We start from the raw sequence: 14579 nt of genomic DNA on the forward strand, positions 1-14579 counted from the left end.
CCTCTTTCCCTCTTCCATCCTTGCATCCCCAAGTCACAGCAACCTTGGCAGCTGCCGCCATGAGTGCCAAAGTGACTTTCACCCATAAAACAGGGAGGACCTAGAGAATAGGAATTATCTGCTCTCACCTATGCCTCTATCCTCCAAACTGTCAGCAGCTTTGGAGTTCCCTACACCTCATTTATGCCATGGATATTAATGTGGCCTTTATCCATGAAACAGGAAGCTTGGGGTTGGCTTAATCAGCAGGAATCAGCCACACATGCTCACCTGCACTGTACCTTTTAACTTCCATTATTGTCTGCCTCTGGATCCCTCAGATCCATTTTTCTATCCTAGGGCTTTGACCAGAAGCTTTGAATTGAGTCTGGGATGAAAATTTGTCTTGAGGGAGTTGCATGGACTCCTTATCATAAGCTGAATGCTAAGTTAAAACTGTGGAACTGAGTCCTCCTCCAACAAGGGAGGGGAAAGGATGACTTGTGAGACACCCAGATAACTGGTAGCTATAGTTATGCTTGCTAAGATTTGGGTGCATGGTACTTGGCTTTGGTTAGCTTTCTTGGTCTTACTTTCCCAGAAAGGAAACCTCCGAGTGATGGGTATCCTATTTATCCCAATTGCCTGGCAGGATTTGCAGGATAATTGCTCAGAACTAGAATATTGATCCAGATTTCTACATTACCCATCCCTTTTGTTCTTTCTGAGCTGCAGCTGGAGACTGCTGGTTGGTTCACAGGAACGAGCAGGGTTAGCCTAAAATGTAAGCGAAAACTTAAAAACAACTAGTGAGTTTAGAATTTAATGACAAATATATGATACGTTTTGAAACATGATTTCTCTCTCTCCGGTCCTCATTTTTGTTAAAAAACAAATCATCATAGGACTGAGTGGTTTGCAAAATAGACTTTACTTTTATACTTGGCCTGATTATTTGCAAAAATACAGCAAGTATAATTATTTTTACATAGGTTTTTTGGATTGGCTTTGATGGAACTCTGTTCCCCAAGGAATCTCAGATAAGACCTTTTAAAGCTGAGCCCAGCCATGGGTTTATCCTCAAATACCTGTAAGTTGAGTGATCCTCTCCTCTTAAGGTCCCATAATAAACTTGGAGCTCCTAGATCTGTTAGAAAGTGACATTCTTTACTGACCACAGGTCAGGAACCCTGTACAGGAACTGTGTAGACAAGGGTATGAGGCAACTGGGCTTCTATCATCCCTGCAAGTTGAGATTGACTCCTTAAAGGGAAGCATACCCTTCCAGTCAAAGCCTTGGTAAAACAACCACTTTCTCCAATTGTGTCCTGCCGCAAAAGAAAAATGGATTCTTATTCCACTGATGCAAATGGAAATATGCATTTCCATATATGATGCAAATATCCATAAGTTGAGGATATTCACTGAGAGTTTCCAAATTCTGTAGGAACCAGGCAGAGAGAAACAAACATGCTCCAAATTTTGTTGATAGGAGTATAACTTACTCAATTATTAAAGGCTGTAAATAGTTCAAAATAAATTTCCTCGACTATGAAAACCCAAACAAGGATCAGCAATATTCCAACCAAAAGTCAAAAAAGTTGCTTCAGCTTTCTGAGTTCAGACCATTTAGTTAACTCTTGTTTTGCTTGATATTCATGAATGTTTCAGCTCTTCATGAGTCCTGTACTATTTTCCTTTATTCCAAAGGTTACAATTTCCAAAGCTATCATAAACCTATATTTCAGAGCACCTGTTACAGTTCTATAGCTTATTAGAAACCATCTTTTGAAAAGGATTAAAACAAGACAACAATTGTCTGTGAATAGCAAAATGTCCAGGGTAATTACAGTTAGAAACACAATTGACAAAAAAGTTTGGTTATCTCCCTAATGGTTTACAGTAACTTAAAATAGCAACTGAGGACTAAGCTCTGATTTTTATCTTGCCTAGATTCCTTTCTAAGGAGTCTGGGGAGTCATGCCCTACAAACCATAAATTCTCATCAGATGGGTTTTATTTAACCCTGTATATTGTGACTTACTTTCCAATCTGACGGTGGCATAACAAGGAAGAAAATTACAATGTTTTACCCCAAAGTATATTTCCTTGCCATACCTTGAAATTGCCCTGCAAAATCTCTTGTGGGAAAAGTCCACATTCTGTAGAAAATTCTTTCTCCTTTGTTTTCTTTCCTTTGTTTCCAGATCCAAGAGATAATCAGCTAACAGCCAGGTACCCTTTTAGGTCTGATAAACATTTTACAACTCTGCTATCTGAGAGATTCCTCTGCACAATAAAACTTGGTCTCCACAATCCTTTATCTTAGCCTGAACATTCCTTTCCATTGATCCCAGGTCTTCAGATAAACTCAACCAATTGTCAACCAGAAAATGTTTAAATTTACCTATAGTCTGGAAGCACCGCCCCACTCCCCCACTTTAAGTTGTCCCACCTTTCTGAACCAAACCAATGTATTTCTTAAATGTATTTGATTGATGTCTCTTGCCTCTCTAAAAATATATAAAAGCAAGCTGTACCCCTACCACCTTGGGCACATGTTCTCAAGACCTCCTGAGGGCTGTGTCACAGGCCACGGTCACTCATATTTGGCTCAGAATAAATCTCTGAAAATATTTTATGGAATTTGACTCTTTTCATCGACAGTAGTTTCAATTATGTGTTATAATAGTAATTCCTAGCATCTTTAACTTTAAGATAAAACTTGGTAAGTTGCTTTGTGTGCTAACTGCAGCCAAGGTTTGCTTTCTTCATTAAGGGCCTGGTTATTCCATATGTCCCCAGGCCTTAATAGTTGTGAAGCCAGCAAGTCAAATAGTTCTCAAAACCCAAAAAGCAGTTTGTAACCTTAAAACACTTAGCAAACCTTGCATCTGATCTGCAGTTTACCAATAATCTCTAAGGCTTTTTTAATTTCTCAAAGATTAAAGTCATGTGAACTAAAAGGTACTACAGATTTTATATTCCCTTTAAAAAATATTTGATGTAAGCACTTGTCTTTCTTTAGGCCAAATTAATTAGAGCTCTTTTGACAGGCATTAAACACAGTACACAGACATGCAGAAGAAAACCCAGTCGCTGGGTGGGGCCCTTTAAAGGACAGGCCTGGGAAAACATGCAGATATCAAACCAGAAAGAAATTTATTCCCTAAGGCAGGATTGCTAAACAAAGCCTTGCCAAGCAGTTACAGGCCATGCCCTCAGGATGTAAAACAAGATGAGGCTTGCAGCACAAACCACACAGACATGCAGAGCACACCAGATTGGCCACAGCCCAAGACTAGCCCCACAAATCATGTTTCACAATTAAGCTTTACAGAAAAAATAAACAGTGATTGTTGGGGGATCTGGCCTAGCAAAGGGGGAAAATATCTTTAACGCTTAACTGCTGATGGAGTGGAGAGGAGGAAAGAAAAAAATTTTTTAATGCTTGAGGAAGAACCTCTTATTCTTATGCAACTGATTCCTCCACCAGGGAGAAAAGATTAAGCTTAATTACTGTCCAAAAGAGTTAAACCCGTTAGCCAGGGAAGAGGAAGGCTGTGGCAGCAGTCTGTGGCTGGGAACCAGTCAGCGGGCTGTGGGGGACTTTTGAGCCATGCGTCCTAGCGCTGCGCAGGGTGTGGGGATCGGCTTGGAGCTGCTGCTCACCAGTCTGTCCTGAAAAAGGGAAAAAAAGGCCATGAAAAGTCTCCCGACCCCAAGGAGCGACAGGGGGTGGTGGTGTGGTTTCCCATAAGCTCAGAAGTCCAAGGATGAAAAGGCTTAGAAAGCCACAGTGAGAGGTTTTGTGTTCTCATTTCACTCACCACTTCTTGAGCTCCCACATTGAACACCAAAAATGTCGCAGGACTTTTCCTTAGTGCAGCTAAAGATGGTGTTCTTTGTCCCACGGCCATGAAAATTCAGGCTTGCAGACAATTTGGTGAGTAAGACAGGGTTTTTTTGGGTGAAAAGGAAGGAAAGGGGGAAACAGGGACTCTGTCTAGGCCAGAGTCCCTGCTAGAGCACTTCCCGCCAGACTGTTCAAATCTCAGGTTCCACACAGGAAGAGGAAGGGCCAGGCTCCTCCCCACTGCAAAGAGTGCGAGCTTCCCAAGTCTCTACCTCAGTGGGCGGGCTGGTTGGAGTTTCTCCAGGGACCGCCTCCCACTTGGCTGTCTCGTTAATATTTTTTGGGTGAATGACATTTTTCTATTTAATATTATATCTGTGAGATTTATCTAGTTGTTGCATGTATCAATAGTTTATTCTTTTTTATTGCTATACAGTTTTTCATTGTGTATGCCACTATTTATCTTGCTCCTTCTTGTTGATAAACATTTTGGTTGTTTCTGGTTTTAGACTATTATGTGTAAAGCTGCCATTAATATTCTTGTCTAAAAGGGCCATTACACCCATTTTTTGGCACTCCTTTCTCTTGCTTCATTGAATTTTCAAGTCATACAGTTCATATATATTTAGCTTTAGTAAATACTGCCAAACAGTTTTCTGAAGTGTACTAATTTCCACTCCTACAAGCAATGTAGAATAGTTTTTGTTGCTCCATATCCTCATCAACACTTGGCATCTTCAGTGCTTTAATTTTAGCCATTTAGTGATATCTCACTGTGGTTTCACTTGGCATTTCCCTGATAACTAATGATGTTGAGCACCTTCTCGTATGTGGGTTGAACATTTGGATATTCTCTTTTTTGAAGTGTTTAAATCTTTTTGCACATTTTTAGAATAAGATTTTCAAGCTTTTTTTGTTATTGATTTGTGAGAGTTCATTGTATATTCTAGAAATGATACTTTATTGCATATTTGGACTGGAGGTAACTTCTTCTAATTTATGGCTTGACTTTTTACTCTTTTAGTGTTGTCTTTTGAGTAAAGATGTTAATTTTAATGAAGTTCAACTTAGCAATCTTTTCTTTTGTGATTAATGGTTTCTGTGTTCTTTTCAAGACATCTTTGCTATCCCAAGTTGATGAAGACTTTGTTGTCTTGTAGATGCTTTACTGTTTTACCTTTCATATTTATTTCTATGATTATCTTTAGTTAGTTTTTGTGCATGGTGTGAAGTAAGGTTCAACATTCAGTGTTTTTCTGTATGGATATTCTGTTGACCCAGCACCGTTTAGTAAAATGACCATCCATTTCCCACTGAATCAAGTGGCCTTTCTGTGGTAAATAAGGAGACCATATGTTTTGGGTTATGTTTGTGTTTTTCTGTATGTGTACCAACCCCACAGTGTAAAAAAACTTATATCTGATAGTTTAAAGTTGTCTAGCTTATTCTTCTTTAATTTTGCCTTTTACTATTTTAGCTTGTTTTCTGTAGTTTCATATAAATTTGAGAATCAGCTTGTCAGTTTTACACACACACACACACACACACACACACCCCATACTGTTGGGATTTTAATTGGCATTGCTCTGAATCTAGAGATAAAACCAAGAACTAACATCTTAACAATTTTAAGTCTTGCATTCTAAGCATTTTGTTTATCCCTTCAGTTATTTAGGTCTTTAATTTCTCTCAGGCAAGTTTTATAGATTTTAGTGTTCAGATCTTGAATGAGGTGCTTGGGTTTTATAAAAGTGACTATTAATCCGAATCATTAATTGGTAATGTTTATAAAATCTCTAATAATTTTACTATTATTTAGAGCCTGCAATTGTATTAAGAGCTCTGAGATAGCAATTTTCCATATTAGCTAAGTAATATCTAAAAGTACTTAGTGCTATAATTTCACTTACTTTACAAATTGTGTTCAAAATGTTTTTTGCAGTATATTTGCTTCTTATTTTTAAATTTGATTAAGTGGTAGCATTATTTAGAATCTGATTTATTTTCTGGTTAAATATATTAAGATGATACCCTCTCGCCATGCCTGAGGTCTGTGATATATTTGTTAAATGAAGGGGGGACTGGTGAATCGGCAATTTCAATTTGGTTTTAAGTAGTTTATCTCCTCTCTATATTAAAAACTTCTTAGTTATTAAACCCAAACATCAATTTTAGACATAGAGAATTAAAGTTGTGATTGCATGATACCAAAATATTTAATCAATTTAGTTTAAAATGTTAAACTAATGGTCTTAACTGTCCAGTTGTACAGTTATCTTGGCACAATTCAAAAATTGGCTGTAATTTTGTCTGAATTAACTGAATTAGCCTGATTCAATTTAAACATGTCCTAAGATGTTGAAAAATTGGTGTGTGCATATCCATTACTGTATTAGTGTGTAGTGGTAGTATTAAACGTGTACATTCACTGAGTTGAGACTATCTTTTATTTCTTTGAATATCACTAAGTGCTGTAGCACATAAGTACACTTTCTCAATGATTTTATTTCTTTTTTTAAAATTATAGGCCACTTTTGTATGGTAGAGATCTTTGCTTTTTAAATTTTATTTTAGTAACTTCCATATATGTTCCGTTTAGTTTTTAAAGTTTCATATCAGCCAACACCAAAACTTGAATTAAAGTTGTGATAAAATATAGTAGTAGTTCACTTGTTTTACTATTGTACTTTGAATACGAAAGTTTAATGATGTTAAAACTAGCCTATTTCCAAATGTCAAGGATACATAAAGTGTTCAAATAATAGTTATAATAATAATGGCTAACACTAGCAAGTATTCACTGTGAACCAAGCAGTGTTCTTAGCACTCTACATAAGTAACCACATGTAACCCTCACAAAAACACTGAGGTGGTTAATGTTCTTATCCTCATTTTACAGAAATTTAATAAATGGTTTAATTTATTTCCATTTTATCTTAAGTTTCTGATTGTACTGTGTAATTAAAATTCATTTGAGGAATTTGATAGAAAACATAATGCAAATCTTCTATGCTTTTTTTCTTTTTAAATAGAAGAGTCATGCCCTATCCTGAGAATAGAGGGACATCAGCTGACATATGACAACATAAACAAACTTGAAGTTTCAGGTAGGCAATATAATCCTTTGCAAAGTAATATTTTATGTAAAATTATCACCAAATGCTAGATATGGAATACATTATAGGTGAATCTTTGATACTGCAATTTAAGATCATAGCATTAACGTGAAAATTTTAAGAATTCTTTTTAATTTTTTTTTTTTTTTTGAGACAGAGTCTCACTCTGTCACTCAGGCTGGAGTGCAGTGGTGTGATCTCAGCTTGCTGCAACCTCCACCTCCTGGGTTCAAACAATTCTCCTGCCTCAGCCTCCCAAGTAGCTGGGACTACAGGCACATGGCTAATTTTTGTATTTTTGGTAGAGATGGGGTTTTACCATGTTGGCCAGGCTGGTCTCGAACTCCTGGCCTCAAGTGATCCATCTGCCTTGGCCTCCCACAGTGCTGGGATTGCAGGCGTAAGCCACCACGCCCGACCCATAAAAATTTAAGGTAGATGATGTAGAAAAAATTCTGAGAGCAGGGTTCTATATGTTTAATCTGTGATCAACAATACCTCAACCTCTTGGAGAAAAAAAAAGTTATTTAAAATTATAAAAGTGTCCACTGTAGAAATTTTGGAAGAAGAAAAAAAATTTGTGAGAAGGAAGATGTCACCACCCAGATAAAGACAAGATTACCATTTTGGTAACCCTTGTTATCTTTCCTTTTGGTAATCTTTCTTATCTTTCTTTCTCCTTCTTTTCCTCCTCCTCCTCTTCTCTCTCTCCCACATAAATGCTAATGAGCGTGTGACACACACACAGTTATAATTCTTATATTACATTTCATGTGTATGCATTTCCTGTCATCAATACACATTTCTTTAAAGCATAATTTTGTAAAAGGCTGCTTAGATTTAAACTGAATGGCTGTACTATTTTTAATCTAATTTTCTTACTTTAGACATCAGAGCTGCTGCAATTTTTACTTAAGATAATTCCTAGGTCAAAGGAAATTAAAATTGAGTTTTTTTGAAATATATTCATGATTTTTTTCTAGAAAAATGGCTACACGTTCTATATGCAAAGTGAATTTCATTCTCTTTTACCCTAAAAGGAGAAAAATAAAATCAAGAAATTTTGCTGATCCCAAGCAGCAAGATTTCGTTTGAAGTGGATCAATTAATAGATAAGGGCAACACAAAATTCTGTTTAGAAATTAACATTTCTATTAGTTTATTAAATTGAATCATTTGTTACATTTTACAGGTTTTGATCTAGGAGACAGCTTTTCTCTAAGACGTGCATTTTGTGAAAGTGATAAAACCTGTTTCAAATTGGGAAGTGCACTTCTTATTAGAGACACTATGTAAGTAAAAAATTATTTTCTTTATGTTTAATAATACTTCATAAATTATTTTCTAAAGAGATTTCAAATAATTTGTTTTAAAAATAAAGTTTCTCAATAGCATCATCCTCACTGGAATGCAGTGGTAAACGTGTTGTTAATGTATTTGTTGTTTATAAAAATCATTGCAATCTAATCTTGGCTCTACAGTGTAAATACCATTTATATGTACAGAAAAAGGCACAATCATTAGAGAATAGCAATTAAATCCATTTCTGAAGAAATATTGTTTATGTTTAAAATAGACATAACCAATATTAGGTTTTTCAAGGTAAACATTAAAACATAAGGCACTATATAGATTCAGAGCCAAAAGACTGATATTTGTTGTATAAATTTTTAGATTTTCTAAGCTTAAGTTAAAATAAAAGAATTTAGCTCTTAGGTGTTCATCTTATCTATTGTATAGAGTACATAGTAAATAAAAAGCTGTTTTGTGCTTTTATTTTTGGTCTTGATACTCATTTAATTTTAAAATAGATTTACCAAAGTTTTCCCTTACTTTTTCTTTTTTCTACAGATACACTTAGAGTTACAAAAAAAAAAAATCACTTTCCATTCAAATAGTGACAATTGGTCAGCAACCATACAGGGCAACAATGATTTCCCATATAGTTGGCAATAATTAAAGGATGACTTCATAGTAATTCAGAAAGCTGAGTTATCAGGCAGGCAGGTAGCACATATGGTCAGGACAATTATTCCTGGAGTCCAAGATGAATATTCGCATGTATGAATATACCGCAATAAAAACCCATCAAAATTCTACTTAGCTTCATATGCAACATAAATGTTTTTGTGTGAAAATATGTATGTATGTTTTCACTTCCTGGGCAGTAGTGATTTAAGTAGTGATTTAAGACAGACAAGATTGTGGAGAATCTCAAAATTTGAATTCTTAAAGGGAAATAGCATTAATCATCTCTTTGCCCTTGCTCAGACGTTCTGTGTAAATGAAGTTCATAACCTACACTTTTTCCCTGAGAAAAGTTTCTTTTAAACCTATTTTGTGACACTTTTGGTAATTTTCATTTAATGACTGAAATGGCTCCTTAAAAGTAAACTGCTCAATACTTGATAAGAAACAAGAATATTAAGGAAGGAATTTCAAATCAGGGGATATAATGGGTGATTGTTAGGTGGGGCACTTCAGCAGATGTAACTGTATGGACCCGCGCTACAGCTGCCGCTGTTTGGGTGATCTCATAAGTAGGCATTAAATTCTCAGGGTACAGCAGTTCCATGCTTAGGTATGCATAAGCCATAGAGAAAAGATGAGAGGCACAATATTTCTTACATGTATATATTTAGATGTTTCTTAACTAGGAGTAGATAACTTTAATTAATAAATTTAAGAAAGGCAATACATTCTGTTTAAAAATTAAGATGCATTTTCTCTCCTCATCTTTCGGATTTAAACCCCTGTAATGCTGGCCAGATGGCAAAAGGATTTTGGCAAAAGGAGTGAAACCTTTTAAAATTCATTGGACTACTTGTGAGAAGACTTAGCTAATTTTACGTAGCTACATTGGAAAACTTGCTGCCACATTTAGACAATGCTATTTCTTTTTGAATTTATGTGATTATAAATATTAGGCAAGACTTGGAATTTGTTTTCTGAATTTTGGGTTCTAAATCACTGCCCAATCCATGGGTAATCAATGTAAGTGAATTCTCTGGTTCTGTGGAGCAGAACCTGGTACCTCCACTATAGGAAACCGGGGGTATCTGGTTGAGCTGCCCAGTGAGTATCAAGTAGCTTGGCTCGTTTCCACTTACATTTCACTTGTTGAGCCAAGTATGCTAGGATGCTTCTCTTGCATGATGCCATTTTGATTTTTCAATGAGACTGGAGTAAAGTTGCAGCTATTTATATATTTGTAAATAAGCTGCTTTGCAGAGTCAGCATGGGAAAAGGCAGATTCTATTTTATATGGAAAATGGGGATGCTTTCTGTGCCTGAGCTTCCTTTTATTGTTCTGGCATATCCCAGGTGAGGTTCGTGAGAGGAGAGACCTAATGAGTATGTTGGTCTGATACCTGTTAGGCATATTCAATGCCTTGAGCCTTGCTTAATGTAAAACTCCCAAAGACCACTTTTGCAGGGGCCTTCCAGATAGACATCTGTCAGGTCCACAACCCAGGTACTAACAAGGGTAAATCGTGAGTCTCAGGCAAAATACAAGTCACCTTTTATCTCTGGATAACAACGCAGTAACCAAGAGCTTCTGCCCTGGGCAATAGTATCACACCTTATCAGTTGCCCATGGTTCTTTTGGGTCCTGTACCCGTGCTAAAGTTATAGGGAAGCTTATGAGAGGCCACACAGACAGCATATATGTTCCCTGGAGGAGGGTCCCTTCCCTGGCCATTCCCCTACCAACAGTTAATTGTGGAGGCCACACTTTAAATTTCCAAGGAGTAACTTGTAAATTATACTGCACTCTCCCCCCAGGGGGCCACAATAGCCAACCATCTATGGTGAGGGGCTTGGAGGGTCCATGGCCAACACCAGGTTTTTTTGGTATTGTTTCCCTACTTTTAGGGGTGTTGGGGCAGGCAATAACAGATTACTGTTCATCCCCGTACCTGGCTGGAGAAGGTCATCCTTCCTGTCATAGATCTGGCCACATGGCCTGGCCCTACATAGGTCAGTGACTAACTAGCTAATTCTATAACTTTCAGGTAATGAACCACAAGGTTTAGCCTTGATAAACTGCCCAGCATCGGTTCAGATTACCACAGGTGTCACCTCTTTGGTGATCACTATCTACACTGCCTTGAGTTCAACTTATTAACTACTTTATCTACACCTGGTTTTAAACCATATGTTGTCAGTGTTAGGCTGGACTGCGGCAGCAATCAAGGCAGCAGCAGTCCTCTGGCTAGACCTATCTGTATACCATGCCCCATCAGGAGTGGTGGGGGTGCCTCAGGCTCCATGGCCTTATCTTGCATTAGGCCTATAGGCTTCAAGACCTCTTGTAAATCTGTGCTAAGGGACTTGTACTCAGCATACTTCACTGCTGCAAGTAGGGGCCCCACTTCGCTAAAGTGGATGTCTGCACCTTCCCTATCCAGGGGGTTGTTACCCATGAGTGTACCTACCACACTGTTGGGTACACTCTGCATGATGACTATATCCCAATCTGCCACGCTTTTATGAGCCTGAAGGGCAGCATAGGCACTTACTAACTGCTTCCCAGTCCGGGGGGTTGTTATCCATGAATGCACCCATCCTGCTATTACTAACTGCTTTTCTATCAAGGAATACCAGAGCTCAGCTCCCTTCCATAGCTGGGACCAAAAGCCTACTGATATTCTCAGGTGCTCCGTGCACTGCCATAGGCCCTAACTGAAACTATCTGTGATCACATGCACATCTAGCTTAAATGGGCACCTCTTGTCAACTACCTGTAGGGCTTATGCCTGCTAATTAGCCTGCTTGCCGCTACCAGAAAGACTGTCTCAGCAGCATCATTCCTATCCTAGGCAAGGGGAGCATTGCCGCTTCTAAATCTGCAAGAGAATCAGAGGTTAACATAACATCATTAATAAGGTCATGACACATGGTGGGGCTATGTATATAGCCCCGCAGCAACACTGTGAAAGTCCATTGTCAACCTCCCATCAAGGCAAACTGATGGCCTTCTGCCTCCTTGAGGGCTGCCATAGCAGTAGTCACTTCATGTAGGCAGTGCCCCACATATGGGGTGAGAACAGCAGCTAGAGAGCCAAAATAACTCGGGGGCACTGAGCCCAGCACAAGATCCCTCATGTGGGAGGGAAAGCGTTCATCATCTGGCCCCCAGGTATTCAGATCAAATGGTCTGCTCTATACCCATCTTCCAGAGTATTTGCACAAAATGAGTATATGATCGCCATTTACTCACAGTTTCTAGTATCTCTCCAGCATCATTCCAAACAGTCCATATTGCTGCCATTAGCCACTCGATTAATGTGTGTTCACCATGCCCTTGTGCCAGCCATCGGCACAGATAACAGCCACTGACGAAGGGAGGGGTGAGTTGTGATAAAAGCCAGCTTTTCCATCTCGGAGGTGGAGCAAGAAATGCTGCCAGCCCCCTTGTCCCAAAGACAGAGTGGCCAGGCAGGGAGGGGCACTGGGTGCTGCTGACACTGTTACCTAACTCTCACAACTCAGTGGGTGTATAAGCACGATAAGAGGTGTGTTCCACTACTGTGGGGGGGGGGTTCCAGGGCTCTCCACTGGGTTCCCATCAGATGGTCATGTTGTACCTTTTGACAGATCATAGGGTGAGCCTGCAGTGGTGGAGCCCCCTCCTCCTCAGGATCAGACCAAATGGGACTGTCCAGCCTGGAGGACAGGCTCAAGGTCACACTAACGGCTGTTGCTAACTCTTGTTCCAGGCTGTTTATCTGGGCCTCCAAGTGCCCTGCTTGCACCTGAAGGTCCCTCACCCCTGGTTCTGCTACAAGCTGTGCACTTGGGTCCCTAGGCACACGGCTTGTGCTGGGAGGTCCCTTACCTGTGGCACTGAGCATGTATTTCACACAGTGCAGTCAGAAATGCCCATCCAACTCTGCTGGTGCAGGTGCGTTCCTTCTCGGTGCTGCGTGCTTCCAGCTGCCTCGGTGCTTTCTCCACACTCACAGGAGACCTATCCACTGCCTCCCACATTTCCATTGGGGCCCATCCAAGCAGCACTGCCGACACCAGGTACCATAGCCCATGCTGCAGCCACAGAGCCAACCCGGGAGCCTTCAGGGGCCAAAGACCCACTCACCTTATCCTGCCAACTATGCCAATTGTCGGGTCCATGACTACGCCAAATGTTATGCTGGGGTCAGGTTCCAGCTCATGCTGAGATCTGAAGGGAGTGGGTGGGTGAGCAGAGAGCTAAAAGAACACTTGGAGGGCTGTAGGCAGGTGAAAGGTAGTTTTATTCAGCAGCTCTCTCAACAGCAGCTTACACACACTAGGTCTCTCAAACCGTTCGCCCTGTCTTGGCTGCTTCATCCGGTGGCTCCCACACACAGCTACATGGACAGCTCTCCCTTCAGGGTCAGCAGCTTAACTGTTTCTCTCTCTGGGCATGAGTGAGCTGAGCCGTGTCCTGGCTCCCCGCTGTTCATCTGCAAAGATGGACAGCTCTGACACTCTGTTTCTCTGGGTGCAAGTGCACTTGTACAGTGTCAGCAGGGCAATTATACCTTTCACAGACAATAGTGGCGTAGGGCCAAGGGATGGCCTTCCCATGTTATGGCTACATGGTTTTGATAACAAGTGGAGTTATACGCCTGTGCTCTAAACTCACTGAGTCACTCTGGATGTTTACCTCGGCCTATCCTTGACCAAAGCACAGCCGTGTTCCTTACAACATCATTGTACACTTAGAGGTGGCACAGGCTCAGGGGATATTTGAGGGGCTTTATGTGTTTTGTTGGCTTTAAATTCATGTCCCTTCTTCAGTATTTATGGGATAGCAAATGGTAAGTATTTGGGGGCTTTAGAAGATTCTGGGTGGCATGCTACCTAGTTCTCTAGAGTTATTTGTTTAGAGGAAATTTTCTTGGCTTCTTGTATCTACAAGTATCCCTAGTTATTTAAAAGAGATAATTCATTATTTTTATACATATTGAGAGCTATAGCAAAGAAGATTATATTTTGATTATTTTCAAATTGTGTTTTGGCAGTTATCAGGGGAAATTGGTAAAATACTGAGCAAAAACAGATAAAAACACGCACAAACACACATACTATAGAGTACCTTATTTTCTTGGCATAATGTAGTCTATCTAGCTTCCATTAGTTGCTTCAATAGAAAATTCAAATAAAATGTCTTAGTATTGAATATTTTAGATGAATGTTGAATTTCTACATGCTGTTGGTTCTGAAGGAGCAACACACTCAGCTTGACTGGCCGATGAAGAAATTGATTTCAAATGTACCAAGGAAGTGAGTTTTCTGATTCATTGTTTAATTCAAGTATGGTAAAGAGCCTTATCCCTTAGGCTCTTGATAGCTACTGGCTGTCTGGAACGCTATGTTGAGAAGGATTCTGGGGCCATAGTGGGTTTAGAGATTAAAGTGCTATGACCCATTAAAAAAAAGAGGGAGGGAGGAGTGAGCATATGTGTTCCATATCTCTAGCCTCTCTGAATTAGGATGATTTCTGTAAGCTGGTGGCTTTTGCAATTGAAGCAGTGTCTAACAATGAGGGGAAATGAGGCTACGTGTGAAAAAATAACACAGATTAAATTTAATACGATTTATGAGCTTGAATAATATAGCTAGACACAGTGACATAAATG

General features: G+C 39.4%; 1 protein-coding gene across 1 annotated transcript in view; it reads left to right on the plus strand.

Annotated features, from left to right (window-relative positions):
- COL19A1 (collagen type XIX alpha 1 chain) overlaps positions 1 to 14579 on the plus strand; it is a 337557-nt gene that overhangs the window by 25157 nt on the left and 297821 nt on the right. Inside the window, exons 3-4 of the mRNA XM_063707696.1 lie at positions 6868 to 6942; positions 8144 to 8243. Coding sequence (XP_063563766.1) covers positions 6868 to 6942; positions 8144 to 8243 — 175 coding nt within the window. The remainder of the gene's footprint in view (positions 1 to 6867; positions 6943 to 8143; positions 8244 to 14579) is intronic.

Source organism: Gorilla gorilla, chromosome 5 (assembly GCF_029281585.2).
Source record: "Gorilla gorilla gorilla isolate KB3781 chromosome 5, NHGRI_mGorGor1-v2.1_pri, whole genome shotgun sequence".
Classification (NCBI taxonomy): domain Eukaryota; kingdom Metazoa; phylum Chordata; class Mammalia; order Primates; family Hominidae; genus Gorilla; species Gorilla gorilla.